Source organism: Odocoileus virginianus, chromosome 11, assembly GCF_023699985.2.
Source record: "Odocoileus virginianus isolate 20LAN1187 ecotype Illinois chromosome 11, Ovbor_1.2, whole genome shotgun sequence".
In the NCBI taxonomy this organism is placed as follows: Eukaryota; Metazoa; Chordata; class Mammalia; order Artiodactyla; family Cervidae; genus Odocoileus; species Odocoileus virginianus.
In genome coordinates this window covers 14,506,573-14,530,681 of record NC_069684.1, presented here as the reverse complement: position 1 = coordinate 14,530,681, position 24,109 = coordinate 14,506,573, and the positions used below count along the sequence as shown (strand labels likewise).

Here is a 24,109-nt window from a genome sequence, read left to right as displayed (position 1 = left end):
AGAAGTGATCCAGCGGTGAGCCCAATTTCTCACATAGTCAGTTTATTAACAGTTGGATCTGTAGATCTCATTTTTCAGTATCATCATAAGAGCTAAAATTTATTAATTCCCATGTGCCAAGCTTTGCTGATCACCTGTGTGTAATGACTACTAAGTCTCACAACAGCACTGCAAGCTAGGTCCTCCTGTCCTCATTTTACAGATGGGAAAACACGCTCACTGCTTCTTCTCGGGAACGTTCATCTCGCTCCAGACTGCCCCACTGGGGAAATACTCAGCTCACAGCTGTCTGTTACATGCTCAGTGTGTACGGATTAGGCCCATGCACACATGTCTATAGAGAAGCACTAGAGACTTCTGTGATAAACTCACACCGGAAACTTGACTGCCAGCCCTAGTCTATTTGCCTACTTAACTTGAAGAGAAAAAGTACAGTAGGCACTTAGGAGAAATAATTCCTTTATTTGAAGTCACTCTCTGAGCTGGTCCTCTTTAAACTAGCAGAATATAACATCATGGCAATGCCCTTTCCTTCACTGCATTGCAGTATTGTTCATTGTAAGTCTAGACAAGTAGACAAGTAGAAAATCCTTATCCTAGAACCTTAGAAATGTAGGAGTTGACATAAACTTCCAGTTTCCAAGAAAATCATGCATACAATTGAAGAGGACATGGAAACTACACGGAGTAAGGGTGTGGTCAGGGAAAGTGTTAGTCGCTCAGCCGTGTCTGGCTCTTTGCAACCCCATGGACTGTAGCCCACCAGGCTCCTCTGTTTATGGAATTCTCCAGGCAGGAATACTGGAGTGGGTAGCCATTCCCTTCTCCACAGGATCCTCCCGGCCCAGGGATCGAACCTGGGTCTCCTGCACTGAAGGCAGATTCTTTACATATGAGCCACGGTAGGCAAAACCTCCTAAGATTTTTTTGAGTCTGCACCACAGTGCCCCTCTGCTTCTTCAGACAGCCCCTCCTTGTCAGCATCATCGTGAGTTTCCACTCTTCACGCTTGTGGGGGCCTCGTGGGGACCTGGCTCTCTGTAGCTTTCACTGTGCCCTTTGCACAAGGGAAGAATTGTGTCTAACAGCCCCTAATTCTGGCTGCATAAAGCATCTCTACAAAGACTTCCATTTTGTCGTCCCTTTGAGGGGAAAGGGCATGCTTCAGGCTGAGAGAATTGCTGTGAAGCTCCCACACCCAGCTCACTCCTGCTTCCTGCCTTCAACAGCTGAAGGTTTTAAGGTTCTCTTTTTAGCACAGTTCTTTAAAACTTCAAGTGAGACGTGAAGTCACGTTACAGTAAAAAGCCTCCCTATCTTGCCCGGTAGAGCCGGTGGGTAGGTGGGGTCCCATGTGATGCTGAGATGGGGCTGCCTCCGTAAGTTTTCTCAGGTTCCCCTTAAAATGACACTTGGCCATATGGGAGCACTTACTCTCCACGTTTTTGATTTCCAAGTTTTCTATTCATAAAATAATTGGTTCTCAGAACTGCTGACAGGTGAAAATAACAAAAATAAAACTGATTTGAATTTAATTTAATCATCCATTCACTATGATCATTAACAAAAGAGGCAAGGATTAGCCCTGTTCTGGGCTTCGCTGAGATTTTCCCGCAAGTAACAGGCACAGGACTCCTACCTACTTTGCAGGGTTGGTGTGAATCACCAATGAAATAGTTTCTGTAAGGCGGCGGATACGATTTTCTTTCTCCTTCTCACAGTCGTAATAATAATTTCAGAGGATCAAATGCTTGGAAAATGAAAGTTGCTGTTCGGGGTTGACACAGAGGGTCTACAGAGATTTATCCCTCAAAGGGGGGCACATTCTTTTTTGTATAGAATGTTCAGTTCAGTTCAGTTCAGTCACTCAGTCGTGTCTGACTCTTTGCAACCCCATGAATCGCAGCATGCCAGGCCTCCCTGTCTACCACCAGCTCCCGGAGTTTACTCAAACTCATGTCCATCGCGTTGGTGACGCCATCCAGCCATCTCATCCTCTGTCGTCCCCTTCTCCTCCTGCCCCCAATCCCTCCCAGCATCAGGGTCTTTTCCAATGAGTTAACTCGTCACATCAGATGGCCAAAGTACTGGAGTTTCAGCTTCAGCATCAGTTCTTCCAATGAATACCCAGGACTGATCTCCTTTAGAATGGACTGGTTGGATCTCCTTGCAGTCCAAGGGACTCTCAAGAGTCTTCTCCAACACCACAGTTCAAAAGCATCAATTTTTCGGCGCTCAGCTTTCTTCACAGTCCAACTTTCACATCCATACATGACCACTGGAAAAACCATAGCCTTGACCAGACGGACCTTTGTTGGCAAAGTAATGTCTCTGCTTTTTAATATGCTGTCTAGGTTGGTCATAACTTTCCTTCTAAGGCATAAGCGTCTTTTAATTTCATGGCTACAGTCACCATCTGCAGTGATTTGGGAGCCCAAACAAATAAAGTCTGACACTGTTTCCACTGTTTCCCCATCTATTTCCCATGAGGTGATGGGACCAGATGCCATGATCTTAGTTTTCTGAATGTTAAGCTTTAAGCCAACTTAAGTATTGAATGTTAGATTCTTTCAATTCTAAAGTGCTTTATAATTTTCAGAATTTCACATACATGATTTTATGTAATCACATAATAATCCTTTTTCCCCCCTACCCCTTAAAAGAGGGCACTTTCTTATGGTAACAGTAATCCTGGAGGGTCTGAAACACTCCCTCTGCATAACCCTGTAACTTGTCTACAGAGTTGAGACTGCTTTATCATTGAGTACACTAGTTCATGTGTGTGTGTGTGTCTGTCTGTCTGTCTATCATTGCATCCAAGTCCTTCCTTGTGGATGAGGTGCCCTCTGAACCCCACATTGGCCGGCTGGGCCCTTGCTCTGACTGAGGCATTGTAAGAAGTGACGGGACCTAGGTGTCTGCCATAGAAGCTTTATTGGAGTTCTGGTCCATCTGGGGTACAAGACTGAGGTGGGAGGAAGGGTTCCCTGACACCTGGCAGATTACCATTTGTGACAACAGTTCACATCCCCCATCAGCCACAAGGAAGGTGGTCCCTGATATCCTGCCACGGCCTGAACAAACAAGGGGTTCAGCAGCAACAGTAGTAATAATAGAAGCAGCTGACAGTTACTGACCACCTGCTAGATACTATATTTTTCCCATTTGATCCTGATTACAACCCAGTGAGACAGAGACCATGATTATCCCCAGGGTGTCAAAGCCCAGTGATGTGCCCAGTGTCACATAGCAGTGTACGTGTCCACATATACACGGGGAAAGTCATCTTTCCTTCCCTAATAAAACCTCCGTGGAAACGCCACAAGCCCACATTTCCCCTCCACCCACCCAGCACCCACCCAGCACCCACCCACAGGTCTACTTTCTGAGCCCGGTGAGTTGCTTCTGATAGATGTGGATGTGTCCCATTTCCCACAATGGAGAATAAACCCCCCACGCTCAGGGCCCATGAGGACTCCCTAGCTCCCCATCGTGTGGCTCAGGGCGTGTCTCCAGGGTGGTTGGGGCCAGGACAGCAGCTGGCATCTGCTGGGGCAGTGTCACCAGGGAGGGGTCGGGAAGAAGACTGCCGAATGCACACTTCTTTTGTCAGGATTGGTCACCTTGCCCAGGAGACGTTTTTATACAGCGAGTAGAACAAGCCTAGAGATGACACCAGGTTCAAAAACTCTGCCAGGAGCAAGGATGAGAATTGGTAGTGTAATAGAAGAAACCAAAAGTCTGCTCACTGGTGAATCATCCAAAGAGAACAAGCCATCTGGGGCCAGTTAGCATGGGGACAGGCCACCCTCCTGCATTCACAGGCCCTGAAGACTTCATCATGTGGGAACACTTCCTTATTTATCAAACACGTGTGTATTTGTGTGCGACACATACCACATGTATAAAATTATGTGCCAGGCAGGACTGAATCACTCTATTATTAACTCATTTAATCTTCAGAAGCCAGGTGAAGTTGGTACCGTTGTTATCTTTGTTTCACAAATGAGGAAAGTGAGACGCAGGGAGATAATGTGATCAGGATCCCAGAGCTAGTGTCACAAAGCCAGGATGACCACCCAGCCAAGTGGTACAGTTGTGCACTATGATGATGCTGAAATATTAAGAGAATGTGAACTACTTCCAAACAGATATTGTGACAAAGAAACAAGCCATGCATTTGAGAAATAGTTGTATGCAAACTTATTATTTTCTTTATGTTTTAGATATGTTTAGGAATAAGCCTTTTATTTAGACTTATTTAGAAATAATTATTTAGAAAATTTAGAAAATTTTCTAATTTAAAAAATTTAGAAAATTTTATTTTTTTAGGTATTTAGAAAGTTTCATTTTTAAAGGAACTTGTTTCCCCCACAAATTGAAAAATGTAGTGTATATTTAAAAAGAAAGAGGTTGGGACTTCCCTGGTGGTCCAGTGGTTAACATTCTGAGTTCCCTATGCAGGGGGCATGGGTTCGATCCCTAGTTAGGGAAATAAGAGCCTATATACCACACAGTACAGCCAAAATAATGCTAATAATTTAATTAAATGAAAGAGCTCCATCTCTCCCCACTGCTGCTAAGCCCTAGCCCCTAGCCATGGTCAAGCCCCTCCCCACATGTTTGTCCCATCCTTGTCTAGGTCATGGGGAGGCTTGGATGAGAAGCACTTTAGACAGTCAGGACATGGCTCCACTTCTGTTGAAAAGAAGATGTGGCCTACAATCACTTATACAAAATCCTGCAAATAGGATGTTTGCAGAAACCAAACCCCAAATACCACCTATAAGAAAGTTAAAGATGTATGCATGACCTGCCAGAGACTGGATGTTGGGTAAAAGCTTTATGACTTTGGAAAACTTCTGGGCGTCTCTGGGTTTTGTTGTTCTCATCTGAGAAATGGGAGATGGGACGGTACATAAGACCTAGGGCTGTGGTGGCAGAATAAGCCACCACAATGGTACTTGAAAAGTGCTGAACATGATACCCAACATTCACTCACCAAACGAGCATTACATGATGTTAGCTGTTCACACCGCTGTGATCCAGGGGTCAAGGGCTAAGTCCTGTTGAGTCAGTATGATTGTCACTCCAGGAAATCGGAAACAACAAACAGAGACACAGACTGAAAGTAACTGGAGCTCGGTGACATTAATAGCCTCTCTCAGGAGGCAACCTCCATGTCATCCTACATGTATCCCTTCCAACCTCGGTTACTGAGCCTCTTGTTCTTTGGGATACCCTTGTATCTTTCCAATATATTCCTCTTTTTTTTTTTTTCCTTTAAAAAAAAAGAAAGAAAGGAAGTGGTCAAAGATATAAATAGTATGGATACGTGACTTTATACAAAACCCTTATCTGTGACACTGTGAGACAGGCAGGGCAGAGACTTGTTCCCATGCTCTGTGAGGGATTACAGATCACAGACCTGTGTGCTTTGACCAAGACAGTCAGTGACGGGACATGTGGAACTTAAATCCCAGACCTAACTGTGCCTTCATAGAGTATATACCCTGCTGGGGAGACGACGATATATGTTCAAAAGTAACAACTGGATGTAGTTCTTAAGCCTTCAAGTAACCTGTTTTGTCCAAGTTCTGGGCTTGGAGATGCAGCTGTGGAATGCTAGCAGCCCTGGCCCTAGGAGAAAGGGTCTTGTTCACTGTTCATTTTGTTTTCTCCTGTTCATGACAAACTGGTCTCCTGAATGGATCATCCATTTGGTGATTATGTGGTGAAAGGCTGAGTCTTGGCTGTGCCTAGTATAATATAAATTCTTACCAATACAAAGTGAAGAGTGAAAGTGAAAGTCACTCAGTAGTGTCCGGCTCTTTGCGACCATGGACTTATACAGTCCGTGGAATTCTCCAGGCCAGAATACCAGAGTGGGTAGCCTTTCCCTTCCCCAGGGGATCTTCCCAACCCGGGGATCGAATCCGCATTGCAGACAGATTCTTTATCAGCTGAGCCACAAGGGAAGCCCAGAAATACTGGAGTGGGTAGCCTATCCCTTCTCTGGGGGATCTTCCCAACCCAGGAATCAAGAACCGGGGTCTCCTGCATTGCAGGCGGATTCTTTACCAACTGAGCTATCAGGGAAGCCCTACCAATACAAAGCAAAGGCTTATTAGAAGCTTACTAAAACTTCAAAGCAATGAGGTATATACAGTTTACAAGTTGGCCAATGTGTATTTGTGACTTTTGTGTATTTACCTGGTAAATAGTTACCTGGCAGTCACTGAAGAAGCCTGGGTTTCATTGCAGGGAGACATAAACTGAGAAGATGAATTGCAGGTAACTATCTCAAGCTCTGCTTTGAACTTCTCATTCACATCTTATTCTTTTCTTTTCCTCTCAAGGGTCGAGATTACTGTTCGGAAGAAGAAGATATCACATAGCACCAATCCTACCACTCAAACCGGGAGCTACTACTGTGTAAATAGGTTACACCCCAGTTGAAATCTTTGCAAAGGTCGGTTCTCTTCAGCGAACAGCACTATAGCAAAAGAAGATCGTTCCGTATCGTATGCCCCATTAAATTACAGTGTTTCTTAATGAACTTGCAAAGGAATATTGCTAAAAACAAACAAAAACTGTTATCGAACTTTCTTTGTTGCTGCTAGTTAAAACTTGTTGCAACTTTTCACTTCTCTCAGTGTCCAGGTCTGCAGCAAAATTCTGCAATTTCACCTTAAAGATACTGTTGGTTTTACAGATGCTCTCCAACCTATTTTCTAAAAGATGAGGTAGTGGTGAACTCAGATATCCAACTTCTGTTCTAGACTGGTTCTGCTTCTAAGACAAGCACCTCCTTCCCCCCCCTCCTCCCTGCCTCCCCCAGCAGTCCAGAGCCTTGCTTCTCACTGGCATTGTTGCGCTTTGGAGATGGGATGGTTGCTATGGCAAGCCTAGTTTCTCTGCTAAGAAGAAGTAGAGACGCTATTATCAATTCAAAGCATGTCGTGACATGACTCCTGGAAGTGACATAGGAGCGGGCAGCAGGTGGTTTCATTTCCTGGGTCTCTTAATCAAAGATCAAGCTTGCAACATCAGTTTTGCTCAGATGCAGACGGAAGTGTGATCACAATCATTTTGAATCCCTCTTGCCCACTTTTTTTTCTAAGAAAATAAACATTTTACTGTTTTTATGTATCCTTGTCTTCTCCCATTCATCCAGCTCAATGTTTTATGATGATCCTGGGTGCGGAAGCTGAGTCCTCCTAGCAATGGCACCTTGATGGCTCCCTACCATCCCATGTACAACCCGCCATGCGAGCGCAGTGCTGGCAGTGGCCAGAGGTGACAAGGGGACACCCCACGGCTTGTTAGGAGGGCCCGAAACCACCCCGTTACCTTTCACTTTGTCAGCAGATAGACCACCCTACTTCCTAATCCTCTCCCTTCGAGATGTCACGTGGGCCTTGCCACTGCTATTCTCTTGTTGGCAGCGCTGGATGGTGCAGTGAAAAGCCTTTGCCGCCTGGAAAACGTAGTATCCCATTGACACTGGTGATGATTTTCAGAGATGCGAAAGCCAAAGCCCCGGGCCGTAGTGGGGAATGTAAACTGTGGGTTTGGTAGAGTTTATTTTTCCATATTCTATGAAGAGAATGATCTCTTCTCAAAGACAGAAGTAATATTTTTAACACATGTTGTCACAAGTAAATAGCAATCAAAAGGAGAAAATAACTTTTGTATTTTTTTAACATGTCCGATAGCTTTGACGAGAGTTCTCTTTGTTACTTTTGGGGGAGGGCACCCTGTTCAATGCCACGCCAGCAGTCCAGGTTTGGATTTGTTCCACCCACCCACACACACACACACACACACACACACACACACAAATAAAACACAGGAAAAGCACTGTATGTTTCTCTTTGTGGGGTTATGGACACAGAGGCCTCACTATCAGCCACTGTACTGCCCTCCGAAGCTGGGTAGTTAATACATTCTGGGTGGTCAAGAGATTACCTGCCACCTACTAGACTAGGAAGCTTAGTGTCATCTCGCTGCAGAGATGAGCCTTGACTTGAAAATCCATCCATATAGCTGATGGCACCACTAATGTGTCCAGGGAGAAATTCCTGGTCTCCTTTTGGACCCAGCAGCACACACCAAGCATGAGGGGAAGGAAACTCAGTCAGGCACTAGAGAAAACGGACTGAAACGTTAGCAACAAAAGCCCTTCCTTCTTTCCGCCGGCAGCGGCAGCTATTTTGGGGAGCAGCTGTGGTTGTTACATAAATAGAGACACAGCCAAAATTTCAGGCTTTTTATCCTGCTTCAAGCAGAAAAAAATGCAGGGAGAGTTCAAGTCGCCTAGGGTTTTGCATCCCCTCCCTTTGTATGGTTTTTTTGGCCAAGTGACTAAAATAGTTTTCCTCAACTGTAAACGAACTGCTGAGCCCCACCTCAAACTTGTGCACCGGAGACTTGTTCGCTATTCCGAGAATGACCTTTTCCCGAGATCCCTTGCTCTTATCAAGCAAGAATGAAGCAGACACTGAACGCCTTCCATTTGGTGTCTCGGATAGCGTCTTCCCAGAAAACCACCACCTTCAACCGAGATAAAACATGCTCACATCATTTTTCTTATGGTCACGTTTAACATTTTGACATGATACACACATACACAGAACCACGTGTCCCTTGGAATCTGATTTTTGAGGGTTTCAAGTGTCGTTTCCGTGAACCAGTGGTTTCTCACCTGGGTTCTGTCCTCCAGGTTTAACACTGGCTCCCTCGCTGATGTGCAAAAGTGATTTCACCTGCAGACACGCGTGGTACACTTAGATCTGAGAAACGGGGCAGCTGAGCCGGTTGGCATGAAATGCTTGATTATGTTAGCAACACTCAAAACTGTCTGTTTTCCATTTGTCGGCTTTAATCATAAAATTGTCAAGTGATCTGTGTTTGTATTTGATTTTTTTATGCCTTCTGAAAAGGTCTAACGCAAAAACCTGTTGCCTTTCTTCCCCCCGCCCCCCACACCCCCCTGTGTATCTGAACCTGTTAAACACATTGTCTCAGATACAATGAAAGAATAATCTGAAAGCTAGTGCTTCTGCTGGCTGTTATCTCCGAGGCCTCTGGGAGGGAGGGAGGGAAGGGGCCTGGCGGAGGGAGGTAGAAAAAGGATGAGAGATGGACCCAGGAGCATTTAGGACACAGCAGGTCGAGGGAATGGCGTGGGCCGGGTGCGATGCAGGATCCAGCTGTTCAGCGGCCAGTGGGCAGGGCGGACTGTCGGCAAGATTTACTGCGGGATCACTCACGCCCTCTGTGCTCTGAGTTGTCCAATTGTAAAAGTTCAGGAGTCTGTGCGTAGCTTTCTTTTGGTTGGCGGAGATTCGGGATCACGAAGTACTGCTGTCATAATTGAATGCGTGTTTGTTACTGGCTGAGGAGCTTAAAAAGAGGCTTTTAAACCTCAGTGTTGCCTCCGAGCCCCCGGCTGGAGCGCAGGGCGGTGTTATTTAGGGACAAAGAAGGTACAAAGTCTGGGGACAGAAAACTAGGTCAGCCCTCAGACACACCAGCGGCCGCCCCCGCCCCCGCCCCCCCCACCCCGGCCTGCTGGGAGACAGGCCTCTCTCTCCGCATCTGCAGCGCCCAGGGTCTGAGGTCGGGCTCTGATGCCCAGACTGAGGAGCAACCTCGGTTCTTTAGCCTCTGTGCGTGCTAGCCTCCTCCACCTCCGTGTCGGGGGCTCCCGCATGCTCATAAGCCGCAGCCCCCAGGAGCGGGCCCAGGGATGATGGCGCCCCCTCTCGGTCCCAGTTTGACTTACAACTTTGTCCTCCCAGTTTCATTGAGACTGGTCTCTTAGGGCCAGCTTCTCCCCTAAGCCTGCTAAGAGCAGAAATTATACCTCTTATGCAGTTTACCTCAGTAGCCTATGAGGCCCCTTGGCATATTGATGACAAGCCCTGCTTAGACATCGGCAAGAATTTAAAAGAGCATTTCCATGTCTACTGATTTTAGAAAAGAAACTCAGTTAAATATGTCAGTTTGATGGGAAGAAAAGTTATCAAGTTCTTAATCTAGGAAAATACCAACTCTGATTCTTGGACTCTGGCACTCGCGTATTTTTTATGACAGGCAAAACAATCGGCTCTCTCCCTCCTCCCAACTCCATCATTTAAAAAAAAAAACACCAAATATCAGATTACACTGTATAATTTTACATAAAATCTGCTTTCCCCTGGAAGATGTGCTCAGAGCTTTATTTCTTTGTACCTCTCAGAAATTAAACTTTTTGCTAAGTTGCTTCAAACCCTAGTAGAAGAATAAGACCTGGTCAGGGAGAGGGGAGATATATTTAAAGACATAATGAAAAGGTGGCTCGAAGCTGGAAGGTGGCTTCTTGGTGACACAGGTGGATTACTGGACACCCCTCCCTGCCCCGCTGTCCACCCCAGGTGCTTGTGTGAAGCCGGTGAGGCAGTCAGCTTCCACACAGCCCAGGTCCCTGCCATCGACCTTTGGAATTTCATGGATAAGTTCTATGAATTGCCTTTGCCAATGAATGGACATGTTTTTCCAAGGGGAGAAAATGCCCTTGACTTCAGTCACTTTTTTGTTTGTCTCTGGAAGAGAGTGAAATGCCATGGAAGAATATGAGGTTTGTGGGTAATTAGATTTACTTTTGTGAGAAACCTTAGGATGGGCTCACTACTTATGCCATGCTTTTCAGAAGACTCTTGTACCTTACCTGGGATCTAATCTAATCTTAGGGAAAGAGGAAAAGGAACTAACATTTATTATTTAAACTCATTCTGTGCCAGATACTGTGCTAGGCATTTTTATAACTGTCTTGTCACAATAATCCTGGGAAGTGAATCAGTTACCCCCATGTTCTGAGTAGTGTATCTTAAGTGTAGAATGCATCCATCCAACATAAATGCCCATGTTGAAAGAAGGAAAGATGTCATTCAAGTGCTTTTCCAAAAATTTTATTATTATTATGCCCTTCGCAACGTAACACTGTGAAAACAACCCTTTGGGGGCATCTCCCTCTTCCAGAGTCTCTCCTGGGCTCATCACCAGCATGGTTTCCCCTGGGGGAGTGTTTTCTCGGCCTTCCCATACCTGATGAGCGACAACAAACAGGAGAGGCTAGCAGGGTGTTGGTGCCTGGAAGGAAAAGGCTTTGGGGTTTTAGACACATCTCTCTCTCCTTGGAATACTTTCAGCATCTGGAAAAGAAGGCTGTTGTCTACAGTTAGGCATCCGATGTGGCCAGAACAGACTTTTGAGTGCCCTGATTTCTTTCCTGGGTCCCAAGTCTTGTTTCATCCCAGAATGCGTCCTTTGAAGAAAGTAAAAAGCCTTAACCTTTTGAGAAGTTTAAGAGAACCTGATCTCCAAAGGTGGAGGAAGAGCAATGCCTAGACCATTAACTTGAAATTCTTTCTTGTGGGCTAGGGTTTGACGTCTCTTTTTGATCTTTGGACTAGGAGCTCTGTGTTTCCCAGGCTAGTGTAAGCATTGAAACTAGATGTGAATCTCTTTCAAGACCTTAAATGTTTTAGATGGTCATGTAGTGACTTGGATAGGCATTTAAATAATTTGTTCCAAGGTCAGGAGAGTCTGAGAATTCCCCAGAGTTCCTCTCCTTACTTCGAAAGGCACAACAGCCTCTGAAGAAGATGATTCATGTCTCCATAGCAACTGTTAAAGGTGCTGCCTAGAGGGGACCTGTCTCCACCCTCACTTTCTTAGCTTGAAAGAATCAAAAGAGTTTCCTTGTGTCAGGGGGGTGCTATGTCCTGTTTTCTCATGAAAACTGTCCCCAAGATTCCTGCCTCTTTCTAACATGGTAGCTGTCAAAATCCTTTAAGATGGTGTCGGAACTGACTCTTATCTCTTGGAAGCCAGAGAAAAATCGCTTTAATTAATCAAGACTCACCCCTAAACCAAAGGCCCTATTCTAATACTGTCTTCCCTCTCTTCTCTGAATGCTCCCTTCTTTCCTTTTCAGGGGTTATTTTTAGCCCAAGGCTTTGCATCTGATTGAGTAAGACTTAGAGGCAGTAAACATGAACGCCACAAACTCGAACTCGGCCAAAACTGCCTTAGGGCCCCTTGGGTTGAAAAATAGCTCTAGAACGTTGGAGGCCACTGGGCTGGGACCCAGAAGTGATTGAACAGCCCCTGGTTTCTGCCTTTTCAGTCCAGATCTTCAGACACCCTTCTCCCTTGACAGTCAAATGAGCAAGGGAAGTTTTGATTGCAAGCCAGCTTTTTCATTCAGAGCGAGACGCAAATTCATTTTTGAATTTTTGTATCGATTTTCCTGGAGCAGAATCAGGCGGCTGCTTTATTAGGACTCTAAATTTGGATCAATTTCCTAACACACTCATATACATGCCACAGAAAGATACATGGAGAAAAAATACATACTTTATCATTTAAGTACTTCAAGAAGAGCTGCATTTGGCTTTGCATAATCTCTAAGATAACGTCTAAGAAATCATGAGTATAATTATAATAATACCAAACTAGGAGAAGCTAGTGATCACACTCTCCAAAGTCTGAGTGAGACCTGAATAGGAGGATGGAAGTCTGCTGGTCGTCTGGCCTTGCGCCTGCTCTGTGCCCGGATGCCTGCCATTAGCATCTTGCACTCACGTGGGCTCCCCCACCTGGACTCTGTGGTTAGCAGTCTTTCTAACTTTGGGCAATACAGCACACGGGCCAGGCCCAGGCGAATCCCCCAGCGCGTCTCACACTCTCCCACTCAGCCAGCGTGGCCCCAACTGCAGCGTTTCACCAGCTCTACTGGGACTCGACAGCATGGGGAGTGGGGTTGGGCCCCTCCATCCAGGTTGGCCCAGATGTAGCATTTTTGGCATTGCCTTCCCTGGTGAGTTTCCCTGGTGGCTCAACTGGTAAAGAATCCTCCTGTGATGTGGGAGACCTGGGTTCGATCCCTGGATTGGGAAGATCCCCTGGAGAAGGGAAAGGCTGCCCACTCCAGTATTCTGGCCTAGAGAATTCCATGGACTGTATAGTCCGTGGGGTCGCAAAGAGTCGGACATGACTGAGCGACTTTCATTCACTCACTCCCCAGTGTCGAGTTATTTAACAGATCATTTGGAGCATCTCATTATTAGCTCCAGGCACTGAGCTAATCGCCAGCAGTACACAGATGACCCAAACCCAGCTCCCGCCCGCGAGGAGCCCATCATTAGCGGGGAAGACAGTGTGGGAGGCAGTGCTGCAGGAAATTCCTACGGGGTGCCGAGGGAGCATCTCAGGGGGCATCCGCCCAGCTTTGCGAACCGGGGGCATCCCAAAAGAAGGGACTGCAAAGCCTGAGTGTGTTTGAGGCCTGAGGGAAAGCCCCGCAGAGGGCCTTCAGGCTGAGGGGACAGCAGGGGACACAGGCGAAAGACTGGCCAGCGTGGGTGGCCAGGGCCGCAGGCACAGAAGCAGCTGGAGTGGGAGCTGAGGAAGGAGAAGAGACTCAGGCAAGGCAGCCAGGAACCCCGTCCCGGGGGCATAAGGCAGCTGTGGGTGGTGCTTGGCTCTCTGAAGCCCACTTCTGAGGCCACCAGAGAGGTAAGTGTGGTCCCCGTCGGGACCAGGAGTCCCGTCCTCAGCATGGAAGGACACAGATGCTTCCTGAGACGATTTATTCCCGTGTATCCTCCATCCCTGCCCCAGCTCCTGATCCTCTCCCCCAGAGCTGTTTGCTCTCAAGGGCTTTACCCCGGGCTGGATTTAGAGACATACAGGGGACAGCTCTAGGTCATCCTGACCTGTCTTGTAGAGCCACCCAGACTAAAAATACCTCCTGGGAACTGGCTGGCCTAGAGCTCAGGATGAGGGTACACCCAAAGATAAATACGTGGGAAGCCGCCAAGGATTTCCCTACCCTGGGTATGAGGCCTTCATTCATTCTACCCGCAGGCAGCCTCCCTGGGACAGCCTTTGCCTGGGTTGGGTCCCACCTGGTGGCCGAGCCTCCACTGTGTCTGTGGTATGCACCTGTGTCCTGCCAAAGAAAGGGAAATTCAAACAAAACACAAGCGCACAGATGAACTGTATGCACGTGGAAAATACCTGCCAGCCCGAACAGTGGCCGTGAGCCTTGTGGGGGCAGGAAGGCCCCCCCGGGGGCTCGGAGACGGCAGGATCTTTCTGTGCAGACAACTCCAGGTGCCTTTTAGGCTTTCCAAAGAACCTCTTCAGAGCTCAGAGCATTGGATTTCTCTTCCCCTTGCCCCCCAGACAAATTGTTGGAAGAAGAAAAAGAATTAGATGCGTCCAAACACTAGCTATGGGAGAACATGGTTTCTAGAAACTCAAGAAAAGGCCACAGCAGGTAGCATCATTTCCTTGAGAAGCTGAAGGCGTTGGGGGCTGAAGGCAGGTTTCCTAGCTAAGTGGCTCAGGTCTTCTACCCGGGGATCCCCAAGAGCTCCGAGGGCTGCTTGGGACTCACCTTCTTGGCACAAACCCCACAGCTGCTGTCCTGGCTTCAGGCTGGCATGTTCACCAGCCTTCTGGACGCTCAGAAAGACTGTAGCTCACACACCTACTCTTTTCCCAGATATTCCTCTGGCTCCTTGCAGAGGAATTTTCTAATTCTGTGTCTTGTGGTTCCCACGCGAATTTCACAGCCGCCTAGGCGTTTTGATGAGAATTCAGCCTGTGGTCATCACGATGCTGGAAACTGACAGAGCGTTTGGCCTCAAATACACCTGCTTTAAAGTGAAGGCTTAGAAGGTCCCCTGAGTGGGGGTGTGGTCATGGAATCTGGCCAGGTCTGCCTTCGGTCATCCTCTCCCCATTGTCTGCCCTGGTCCAGTTCCCTCTCCATCACCAGGCAGAGATCAAAAGGCTTCCTTGCCAGGGTCGAAGGCTGTGTCTGTGCTCTTCCCAGGGGCATGTGTGTTTTCTTGAGGATAAGGCCTTAACATTTAAGGAAAATAGAGCAGCGGGACCAGGAGACCTCAGCTCTTATTCAGGTCTGGGAGATAATCTTGAGGCTTTGCTTTTGTGGGCACCTGCAAAAGCTTCTCAGAGGGGCATGAGCGCCCAGCAGGGCAGCCTCCCCAGGCTCCCCGTGCACATGGATTCTGTAAAGCAGTGGGTGCCCATCTCTTTGGACCACACATGCCTATCAGCAAAAACCTTGCAAGATGCACCCCCCCGTATGTTTATTAATTTATTTAAAGTATATATTCATATACTCCTCTACTAATATATTAGGCACATTTTTTTTAAGTACACAGCATAGACATTTTTAAAGAATAAGATAAAAAATATTATAGACAAGAGGTTCTAGTATTTTCCCTCTGAACCCCTGAGGGTTTGGGTGCCCCCTCGCAGGTGCACAGCCACTTTGGACACCACTATTTTAAGAGCAAATCAGCACACCTTGATGGCACGCTTTCCCAAACCCTGTGCTGGCACTCACAGACCTGCAGAATAGGAAGGTCTTAAAGCAAACCCCCCCAGGAGCTTCTAGTCTGGGAGATAGGGCAAGCAAGCTCTCAAACCACAGAAGCTTCGAGAGTTCAAAATCCCATCCAATAGGAGAACTGTTCCTAGACAGTAGTGGCTGTAGGTGCTAAGAGAAGATCAGATACACTGTACAGAGCAGTGGGGTTGCTCATCTTCCCTCTCTGGGTCTCCAGAAAAGGACATTTGGCAATATCCCCAACTCGCTCGACTGACATTCTTTGACCCCTCCAAGTGCTTCAGCAGTACTATGATTCCCCACAGTACCAGTGGGTCCACGTCGCTTGAATATTATTTTTGATTTGACCACCCAGATGTGATGATGCTTCTGTTTCATTTGAAAAGGGTCTTAGAAAGTGTACAGGTCTAATTATATATACATATTTATACATGTGTATTTTTGTTTATTGTTACATTTTGACATTGGACTTTCTATTAAATAATTTTTAACAGTTGACCTGGCTCGGTTCTTTTCTGTGCCTTTCTGTTTTCCTGGGTCTCAGGAACGAGGCTGTGGTCTACAAAAGATCTTGGGGTCTTCCTGTCTCTCCATTCTTTTGTCCTCTTCCCGATTGTACGTACAGACGTTCAGGTCCTTCTGTGTTTACAGGGAATGTGCCATACCAAGCACCCACTTGGAAGGCCCCCAACCTTGTTTCCATCGCTTTCAGCTTTCAGGGACAGTCAGCCTCTACAAATTCAGAGCCTCGCTGTCCCCTCTGCAAATTCAGAACGTCATAGATTTGATGAAGCTGAAGAAATGAACAGTGATAAAAAATGATGTCATGAGCCTTTCAAATCTCTTGTGCGTTCCTCCCCCTCCACCACACACACACACACACACACACACACACTCCTAGATGTGAGACCTTGGACAAGTTACTTAACCTTCCTGAACCTGCTTACCTTACACTTTTCTCATAGGTTTGATCTGAGGAGATCCCATAGTAAATGCTTGGTAAACAACCACTCACTTTCCGAAGATACTCATTCAGCTGACATCTGCTATTTACATGATGGATGCTAGGCTCTGGGGTCTCCCAAGAAGAGGGACAGGGGTGGGAAGATTTAAGGAACAGTATGAAAATGAGGTAGGTACCTCATGAGGTGTGAGTCTCTCTCATGCCCCACTCTCAAACTCCATGACTATCTAGCACATTCTGGAGGCCGAAAACAATTGACTCTCCCACACGCTCACCTTCCAGGATCTACCAGAGAGAAGTGCATATGTACACACAATCTCAGAGTGTGAAGCCACAGCAAATTTTCTTGGCTCTGTCCTCCCTGTGGCATCAGCCTGTTCACCCCTGACAAGCATTGATCTGGTCAGCCAGCCCCGCAAGCCTCTCTCCACGCTTCTCCCTGGCTCTAGAAAACATTTTCTTCATGATTTCCTGATGGTTTGGTGGTGAGAATAAGGGTGGGAATGGTGAAGGGAGAGGGAGCGGGGGTCTGCCAGCCAAGGGGAAGGAGTTGATAACCATACCAGACTTTCTCCTGACAGCAAGTGGGGCTGGAAGCTCAGATTCACTGCTGAGTTTTATGCGCTATCAGACACCACCAAAGCCCAAGTTTCTGCCCAGAGTAAGCCTGGGACTCAAGCTTGCTTGTTCTTTCAAAAACAATCAGCCTGTCTCTCCCATCTCAGCCGTCTCATCCTCTGTCACCCCCTTTCTCCTCCTGCCCTCAGTCTTTCCCAGCATCAAGGTCTTTTCCAAGCTTGAGGGGCTTCCTAACCTCATCCCAGTCCCCACTGCACCCCATACACATACACCTGCTGGTTCCTGGTACCCCCGATAGGGAACTTTGGGAGCTTCCCATAAGCTCGAGCCACAGAGGCATCAAGCTGCAGAGAAGATGCTGGACCACCCCTCGTGTCTGCTCCCCCAAGCTCTTGTAGGTGACGTCAGGATCCAGCCCACCCATCACAGCGGGATTGAAGCCTGTGCGTGGTTTGCCTAGAGTTCTCCTACTTGGAAGCAGGAGTGGTGGGAAGTGCCACGTGAGTGGTGGAGGGAAGAGGAAGACTGATTTGATAGCATCTCAGAGCTCAGCAAATTGGAGGGAAATGAGGCCACGGGTCCCAGCTGTGAGCACTGCGCACTCAGCCTGGCCTGGGGATGGCCCTAGGGAATAAAGTTTCTCCTCATGTTGTGGTCTCCCAGCCACAGTCACCTGCCACTGCCCACTCACCCTTCCCATCCCGAAAGCTCAAAGTCAACTGGTGGGGAGCATGAAGCTTTAACTTTCTAGATTCATATCATGTCACCCACTGTTGGACAGAACCCAGCTTCCATCAGCCACTGCTCTTAGCCCAGGCTTCACCCTATACTTCCCAGGTGGCCCTAGTGGTCAAGAACCCACCTGCCAATACAGGAGACATAAGAGACATGGGTTCGACCCCTGGGTCAGGAAGATCCCCTGGAGGAGGACACAACAACCCCCACCAGTATTCTTGCCTGGAGAATCCCATGGACGGAGGAGCCTGGAGGGCCACAGTCCACAGGGTCACAAAGAGTCGGACACGGCTGAAGGGTCTGAGCATGCATGCACGCACAACCTGTACTACTCTGCCGTGTTTATTTTCCTTCTCCAGCTCCTGATTGCCCTCAGGAAGATGCTCCCTTTTCTTCTTATTACAGAAAATTGCACTTCCTTTGAGGTCCAGTTAAAACTGACCACGTGTATGAGATCTCATCTTAAGACCCAAGATATGCCAAGCTTTCCTGCCAAAGAACATCCCTTTCAGCAGGGGCCAGGTAGGGGGCAGAAGCCCTGAGAGGCTTGAGGCACAGAGTCCGGTGTCAAGTCTAGGTCTCCAAGTGCAAGGTGGAGGCCAGCAACCAGGTCAAGTTCAGAGTCTAAGGGCCAAGTTGCCGGTACTGAAGAAGACAGAGCCCACGGCAGAGCCCTATGCAGGCTGCTCGCAGGTCTGAAAGCTGTGATGGTCATGGAGGCAGCATTTAAGGAGAGAGCGAAGCACCTATGTACAAGGAGAGGCGTGAAACAAATAAGCGACAAGAACACAGTGTGCAGCATGGGGAATTATGCCCATTATCTTGTGATAACCTACAATAGAGTATAATCTGCAAAACTACGGAATCACTATGCTGTACACCTGAAACTAATATAATATTGTGAATCAACTATACTTCAAAAGGAAGAGAAGGAAGGAAGGTAGGGAAGAAGAAAGAAAGAAACGGATGTGTGCCAAAATACACATTACAAACAAGGTTGTAGCATTATTTCTAACCAGGAAAAATGGAATGCACTCTTAAAGCCCATCAAAAAGAGAATGGATGAATAAATAGGTTCCTTAATCCTGTGTCAGCATGGATAAACCTCAAAAACAGGGAAGTGAGTGAAAAACATGCAGAGGATGCAATATGATGCCATTTATATAAAGTTTGAAAGCTGGTAATACCATATCATATATTGTGGGTGGATGCCCATGTATGTAGTAATATGCATAGGAAAACATACTTGGGAAAGACAAATACCAAATTCAAGAAAGGAGGGAAGGGGACTTCCCTGGTGGTACAGTGGCTGAGACTTTGCACTCCCAATGCAGGGCACCCCAGTTTCAGTTCTGGTCAGGGAACGAGATTCCACATGCTGTAACTAAGAATTTGCATGCTGCAACTAAGATCCTGCACAGCCAAATAAATAAAACTAAATATTAAGAGTGAATGTTTAACAATGATTAGGCATACATAAAATGGAAATTATAGAAGCTCATTCTTAAAATAAATAAGGAGGGGTGAAGAGGAAATGGCACAGGGGTGAGTTAACAATGTTTCAGTGTTTAAAAAAATTAACTGGAGCAGGGACATCCCTGGCAGTCCGGTGGTTAAGACTCACACTTTCAATGCAGGGGGGAACACGGTTCAATTTCTGGTCAGGGAACTAAGATCCCACACCGCCTCTGCAGAGCGACTAAGCCTGTGCCCCACAACTAGAGCCTGTGTGCTGCAAACAAGATCTGACACATAGTAAAAAAAAAAATTTTTTTTAAGTAACTGGAGCAAATATGAGAAACATGGTACCTGTGAATTTGGAAAATATCCCCTCTACTCTTTTTTTGTGTATCCAAAAAGAGACCTCGTGCCAGGGACCAGCTGCCGCTGATTTAGGCTCAGGGGCTGCTGTCAGCCACAGCTGAGACACCAAAGCTCTGACAGGGAATGGACATCACTGCTCTGGGAGCTCTGGGAGCTTTGGAAATCTGTGCTTCATCTCATATGTTGAGGCCCTCTTTAGCTTTCCCACGCAGAAGACAGGTACTCTGAAGTCCCACAGCCCTTAGCAGTGAGCTGCACATAGAACTAGACTCAGCAAACTTTTTTTTTGCATTTAGTGAATGTTGTGTTAATATCTGCTGTTACAGCAAAATGATTCAGTTATATGTATATGCATTCTTTTTCATATTCTTTTCCATTAGGGCTTATCACAGGATATTGAATTTAGTTCCCTGTTATATACAGTAGGACTTTGTTGTTTATCCATCCTGTATGTAATAATTTGCAACTGCTAACCCCAAATGCCCAATCCTTCCCTCCTCCACCCCCCACCCCTTGACAAACACAAGTGTATTCTCTAAGTCTGTGAGTCTGATTCTCTTGCATAGATAGGCTCATTTGTGTGGTCTTTTAGATTCCACATGTAAGCAATATCACATGGTATTTCAGCAAATGTTTTGTGATCTGACGTCGCTCATTTTTGCTGTGAGTGAAACTCATACAATCACCTCATGTGTGTTCCCATTTGGCAAAACACACCCTGTCCACATGCAACTCCCTGCAGGCTGCTCAACCCACTTGGGGGCTCACACGCGGCCCCTCAGGCCTGCCCGCGACTACTTCCCACGAGGCTCAGAAACGTGACCTCCTGTATAGAAAGCAGTGAGGAAGGGGCTTGGCAGATGTGGAGTGATGCTGGAGAATGAGAGAGAATTCCTCATGCTAGAGCAGGAACTTCCTAAGACTTTGTGAACTGCTCAATGCTGTTTCAAACATCAGAGTTGAAATGCCTGCCAGGAGCTCTCCTTCCAGAACATTTTTTTTTTTTAATTGGAGCACAATTGCTTCAAAATATTGTGTTTGTTTCTGCTACGCAATGAAGTGAATCAGCCTATGTAGAAACATATCCCCTCCTTCTTGAGCTTCCCTCCCACCACCTCTAGGTCAACTCAGAGCCCTGAGCTGGGCTCCCTGTGCTATATAGTAGCTTCCCACTAGCCCCATTCTACACACAGCAGTGTATAAACACACCAATGCCAAGAGTTCTATGGCTCAAACTAATGGTGTTCATAGTGAATAAATGCTAGGGGTGAGTAGGGCTTGAGAATCACACACATACACACACACAACAAAAGAGAAGGTGTCACTTGGGCAAAGCTCGTTGATTCATCCTAAGGCAAGCTTTCATTAACAGTCTACTCTGGGGGAATGGTTCTCAACCATGGCTGCAGGTTAGGCCACCTGGGGAGGTTTTCAGACCACAACCAATGTCCAGACCTCAGGTCACTCAAGTCAGGATCTCTGGGAGCAGGGCTGGGTATTTTTAGGTATCTCCCCAGGCCACTGTGAGGCGCAGGGAGGGTCCCCAGGCCACTTGTATACCCAGTATACCACTGAGATGGTCACCAGCAAACAAAGATGGACAAAATGAACCTTGCCCCCAGGGAGCTATGGAATTGTAGTGTGTGCTGGTCCATCCACACACTCCAAGGGGCTGTGAGAGCCTGGAAAAGGAAGCACCCAACTCTGCTACCTATCATGATGATGCGAATGAACCTGGAAAGGTGAGGAATGAGGAGAACTCTGGGGGACACACAAAGGCAAGTCCCTCTTGGTGGTGGACAAGAGAATGAATCGACCCCCAGAAGATGAAGAGCTCAGGCTAGGGAAAGGCCTCAAGGGTTCATCGGGTGTCCAGGCAGGATTTTGCTTAAGCCATTCTGAAGGAAGAGAATTTCGTGAACTCCCCCATGCTGGACGGGAGACTTACCCCTCATCACTGACCCCAGGTTATCGCTGACCTCAAGCTGCAGCCTAAGCCTGCTCCTGCCAGCAGTGTTCCTCACCCCACTGCTCCTCAGCTCTCAGGACGCCCCTGGCTCTGGGAGATGTGTTCAGGCTAATACACAGAATCTCGGGAAGAAGGCCCTTCCCCTCAAATTGACAGGGAAGGCAGCTCCCACCCCCAGGAGAGCCGGGTCCCCTTTGCAAGGGGGCTGGGAGCAGTGGCTGCCCATCTTCTCTGCAGCACCTCTCAAGTGAACACTCAGAACAGGACCTTGTGTGGGGCAGAGCCGAAGTGTGGGGTGGGGGTTAAAATGGTTATAATTGGGGCTGCCATGCTTGAAATCCTGGAGAGTTTGGGAATTGTCAGCTGGGATGTTACCCGAGACATAAGCATCCCCCAACGTGGGGCAGCCAGGCTCACGGCTGGAATTTCAAGCACTTGCTCCAATTGTTCCCGGAGTTGTGGTCATTGGTATGCTCGGCACTTGGTTGTTGACCTGACACTGGGTTCTCATGGTTTGCTCTCCTATCTGGGACTGAGAGCCTTGAATACAACCAACACAGACAGGATCCTATAAAAAGCAGTTGTAAAGACTGGTCTGCCACCTCCCTGCTTCCCAGGGCCCCAGCTGTGGGGTGAGCCTGGGGCTGCCTGGTTTCCCCACAGCCCTTTTGTGTTGGCTGAAGCCTCCCCTGAACACTTCTCATCAGCTACAAACCAAGGCTGGGGCCCACAGGGATATGAGTCTCCCATGATCAGACTGGAATACAAATGGAGTTGCCAATTTAAAGATCAGGTTAGATGGCGTGGGATGAGCGGGCCACGCAGAGCAGAAACTCCCTTCCGAAGCTCCGTCATTCTACATGTGAAAATTCAAGTCACTAACAAGGCTCTGTCTGTTTTCAGCTCCCACCCCTTCCCAGGCCCTTGCCTGAAAAAGGAGAAAGGGAAGCTTTAAATCGTCACCCTAAATCCTCTTTTATCCTTGACATAATCTTCAAGATTTGTGCTCCTAGGGATTCAGTGGAATTCTGCTGCCCCGGGGCCCCCTCTGACTGCTGCCAGGGGCCACAAACATCTCATTCCCACCCCTCCTCGCCCACACAAAATTGGAAGGAAAAAGCTTGAGGATTTTCCGAACTCTAATTACACAGGGTCACCGCTATTAAGTAGGAAGATTCAGGTAAAGTGGAATCTCTTCACTCTCTGAAACTTGGCCGTGGTCAGAGCTGATTCCCACCCTCAGGTCCCAGGTGAAATGGGCTTCTCAGCAGAAGCCGAGTCTACCAAACACTGACAGAGTCCACATCCCTGGGCGGCAGTGTGACATCAAGGCCATCAACTGGCCCCCAACTGATCCATCCTCATAACAGTCACTGCCACATACCGAACAGAGACTAAACGTTTTCCCACATACTCCTTCAGATAATCCCTAGGAAGCTTTATAGTTGGGGAAACTGAGCCGCAGAGAGATTGAGTAACTTGCCCCAGGTCACACTGCATACATGGTAGAACCAGGATCAGGTCATCTGACCCAGAGGCCTAGCTTGGAACCACTCAGCCTTACTGCCACTCACACATGTGCCTTGGGTCAGCACGCCACATCGTCTCTGCTTGATCACATTCTTTGCCTGGGCCACCACCGAGCCACCTTCTCCAGCTTCCCTCCAGTATTCTCATCCTTCCTTCCTTCTCACCTTCCCTTCCTCCAGTTGAAACAGCTCCCCTAAATGTGTCCCTCCTCAACCAAATCCACCAAGTACTCCTCATAGTGAACATAGACCGCTGTGAGCACGTGGAAGAAACCCCAGGCAGCCCTTCCTGCACTGCACTTACCCCTGGGGGTTCCTTACTTTTCTTCTCTCCTTCCTCCTTTCTTCTCTCCCCCTCCCTCTCTCTCCCTGTCTCCCTCTCCCCCTCTCTGCCTTCCCAAGGTTTCCGCTTACCTTCCCAGCTTTTCTGCATGCCAGGTAGATGATCTGGAGTCAGCAGATCATTCAAAGGAGGTTGCAGAAGTTCCATAATCTTCCCTCAGAATTCAGAAAGCTCAGAAAGCTCAGCATTCTCAGGGCCCTACCAGCAGAGGGGGGCCCACAGCTCTCAGCAGACGACTGCCTTTTGTCAAAGGCACTTTACAAAGGACTTGTTACTGATGTGTTGTCACTGAATTTGTTTACCATTGTTACTTGACATACTGGGCTACGACCCAGCGAAGGGGGCCATCCCATCTACCCACACAGCCACCTCCACGGGGCACCTCAGGAGTATTCAATCCTTGCTGCTGATTGGCTGAGCCAGGCAGCTGCTGAGTGCGCGTGAAAGCTAGTAGCGAATCAGCACTCCCCATAGCTTTTTTGAAAGATTCACATGTGTTTAACATGTATAAAGCCAAAGAAAAACAGTCCTGAATTCTATAGCAGTATTCTGTACAATTCATCTGGCCATAGAACCTACAACTCAACATGTTCAAAAATAATGTATATAGCAAACCCCACTTATAAGGATGACATAGCTGTCTTTTTAGCTGCCAGGTTTGGGGATTGGGGGAATGTCACGTACACACACACAACCAGCATAATTGGAGCTAACCCATGGGGCCCAAGGTGCA

General features: G+C 47.5%; 1 protein-coding gene across 3 annotated transcripts in view; it reads left to right on the top strand.

The window, feature by feature from the left end:
- The window catches only part of C11H1orf21 (chromosome 11 C1orf21 homolog), a 233,174-nt gene extending 226,022 nt beyond the window's left edge, over positions 1-7,152 (top strand). For all 3 annotated transcript variants that reach the window (XM_020870574.2, XM_020870573.2, XM_070473946.1), the window contains exon 6: positions 6,360-7,152. In XM_020870574.2, coding sequence (XP_020726233.1) covers positions 6,360-6,398 — 39 coding nt within the window. In that variant the 3' untranslated portion in view covers positions 6,399-7,152. The remainder of the gene's footprint in view (positions 1-6,359) is intronic.
- The last annotated feature ends 16,957 nt before the right edge of the window (positions 7,153-24,109 follow it).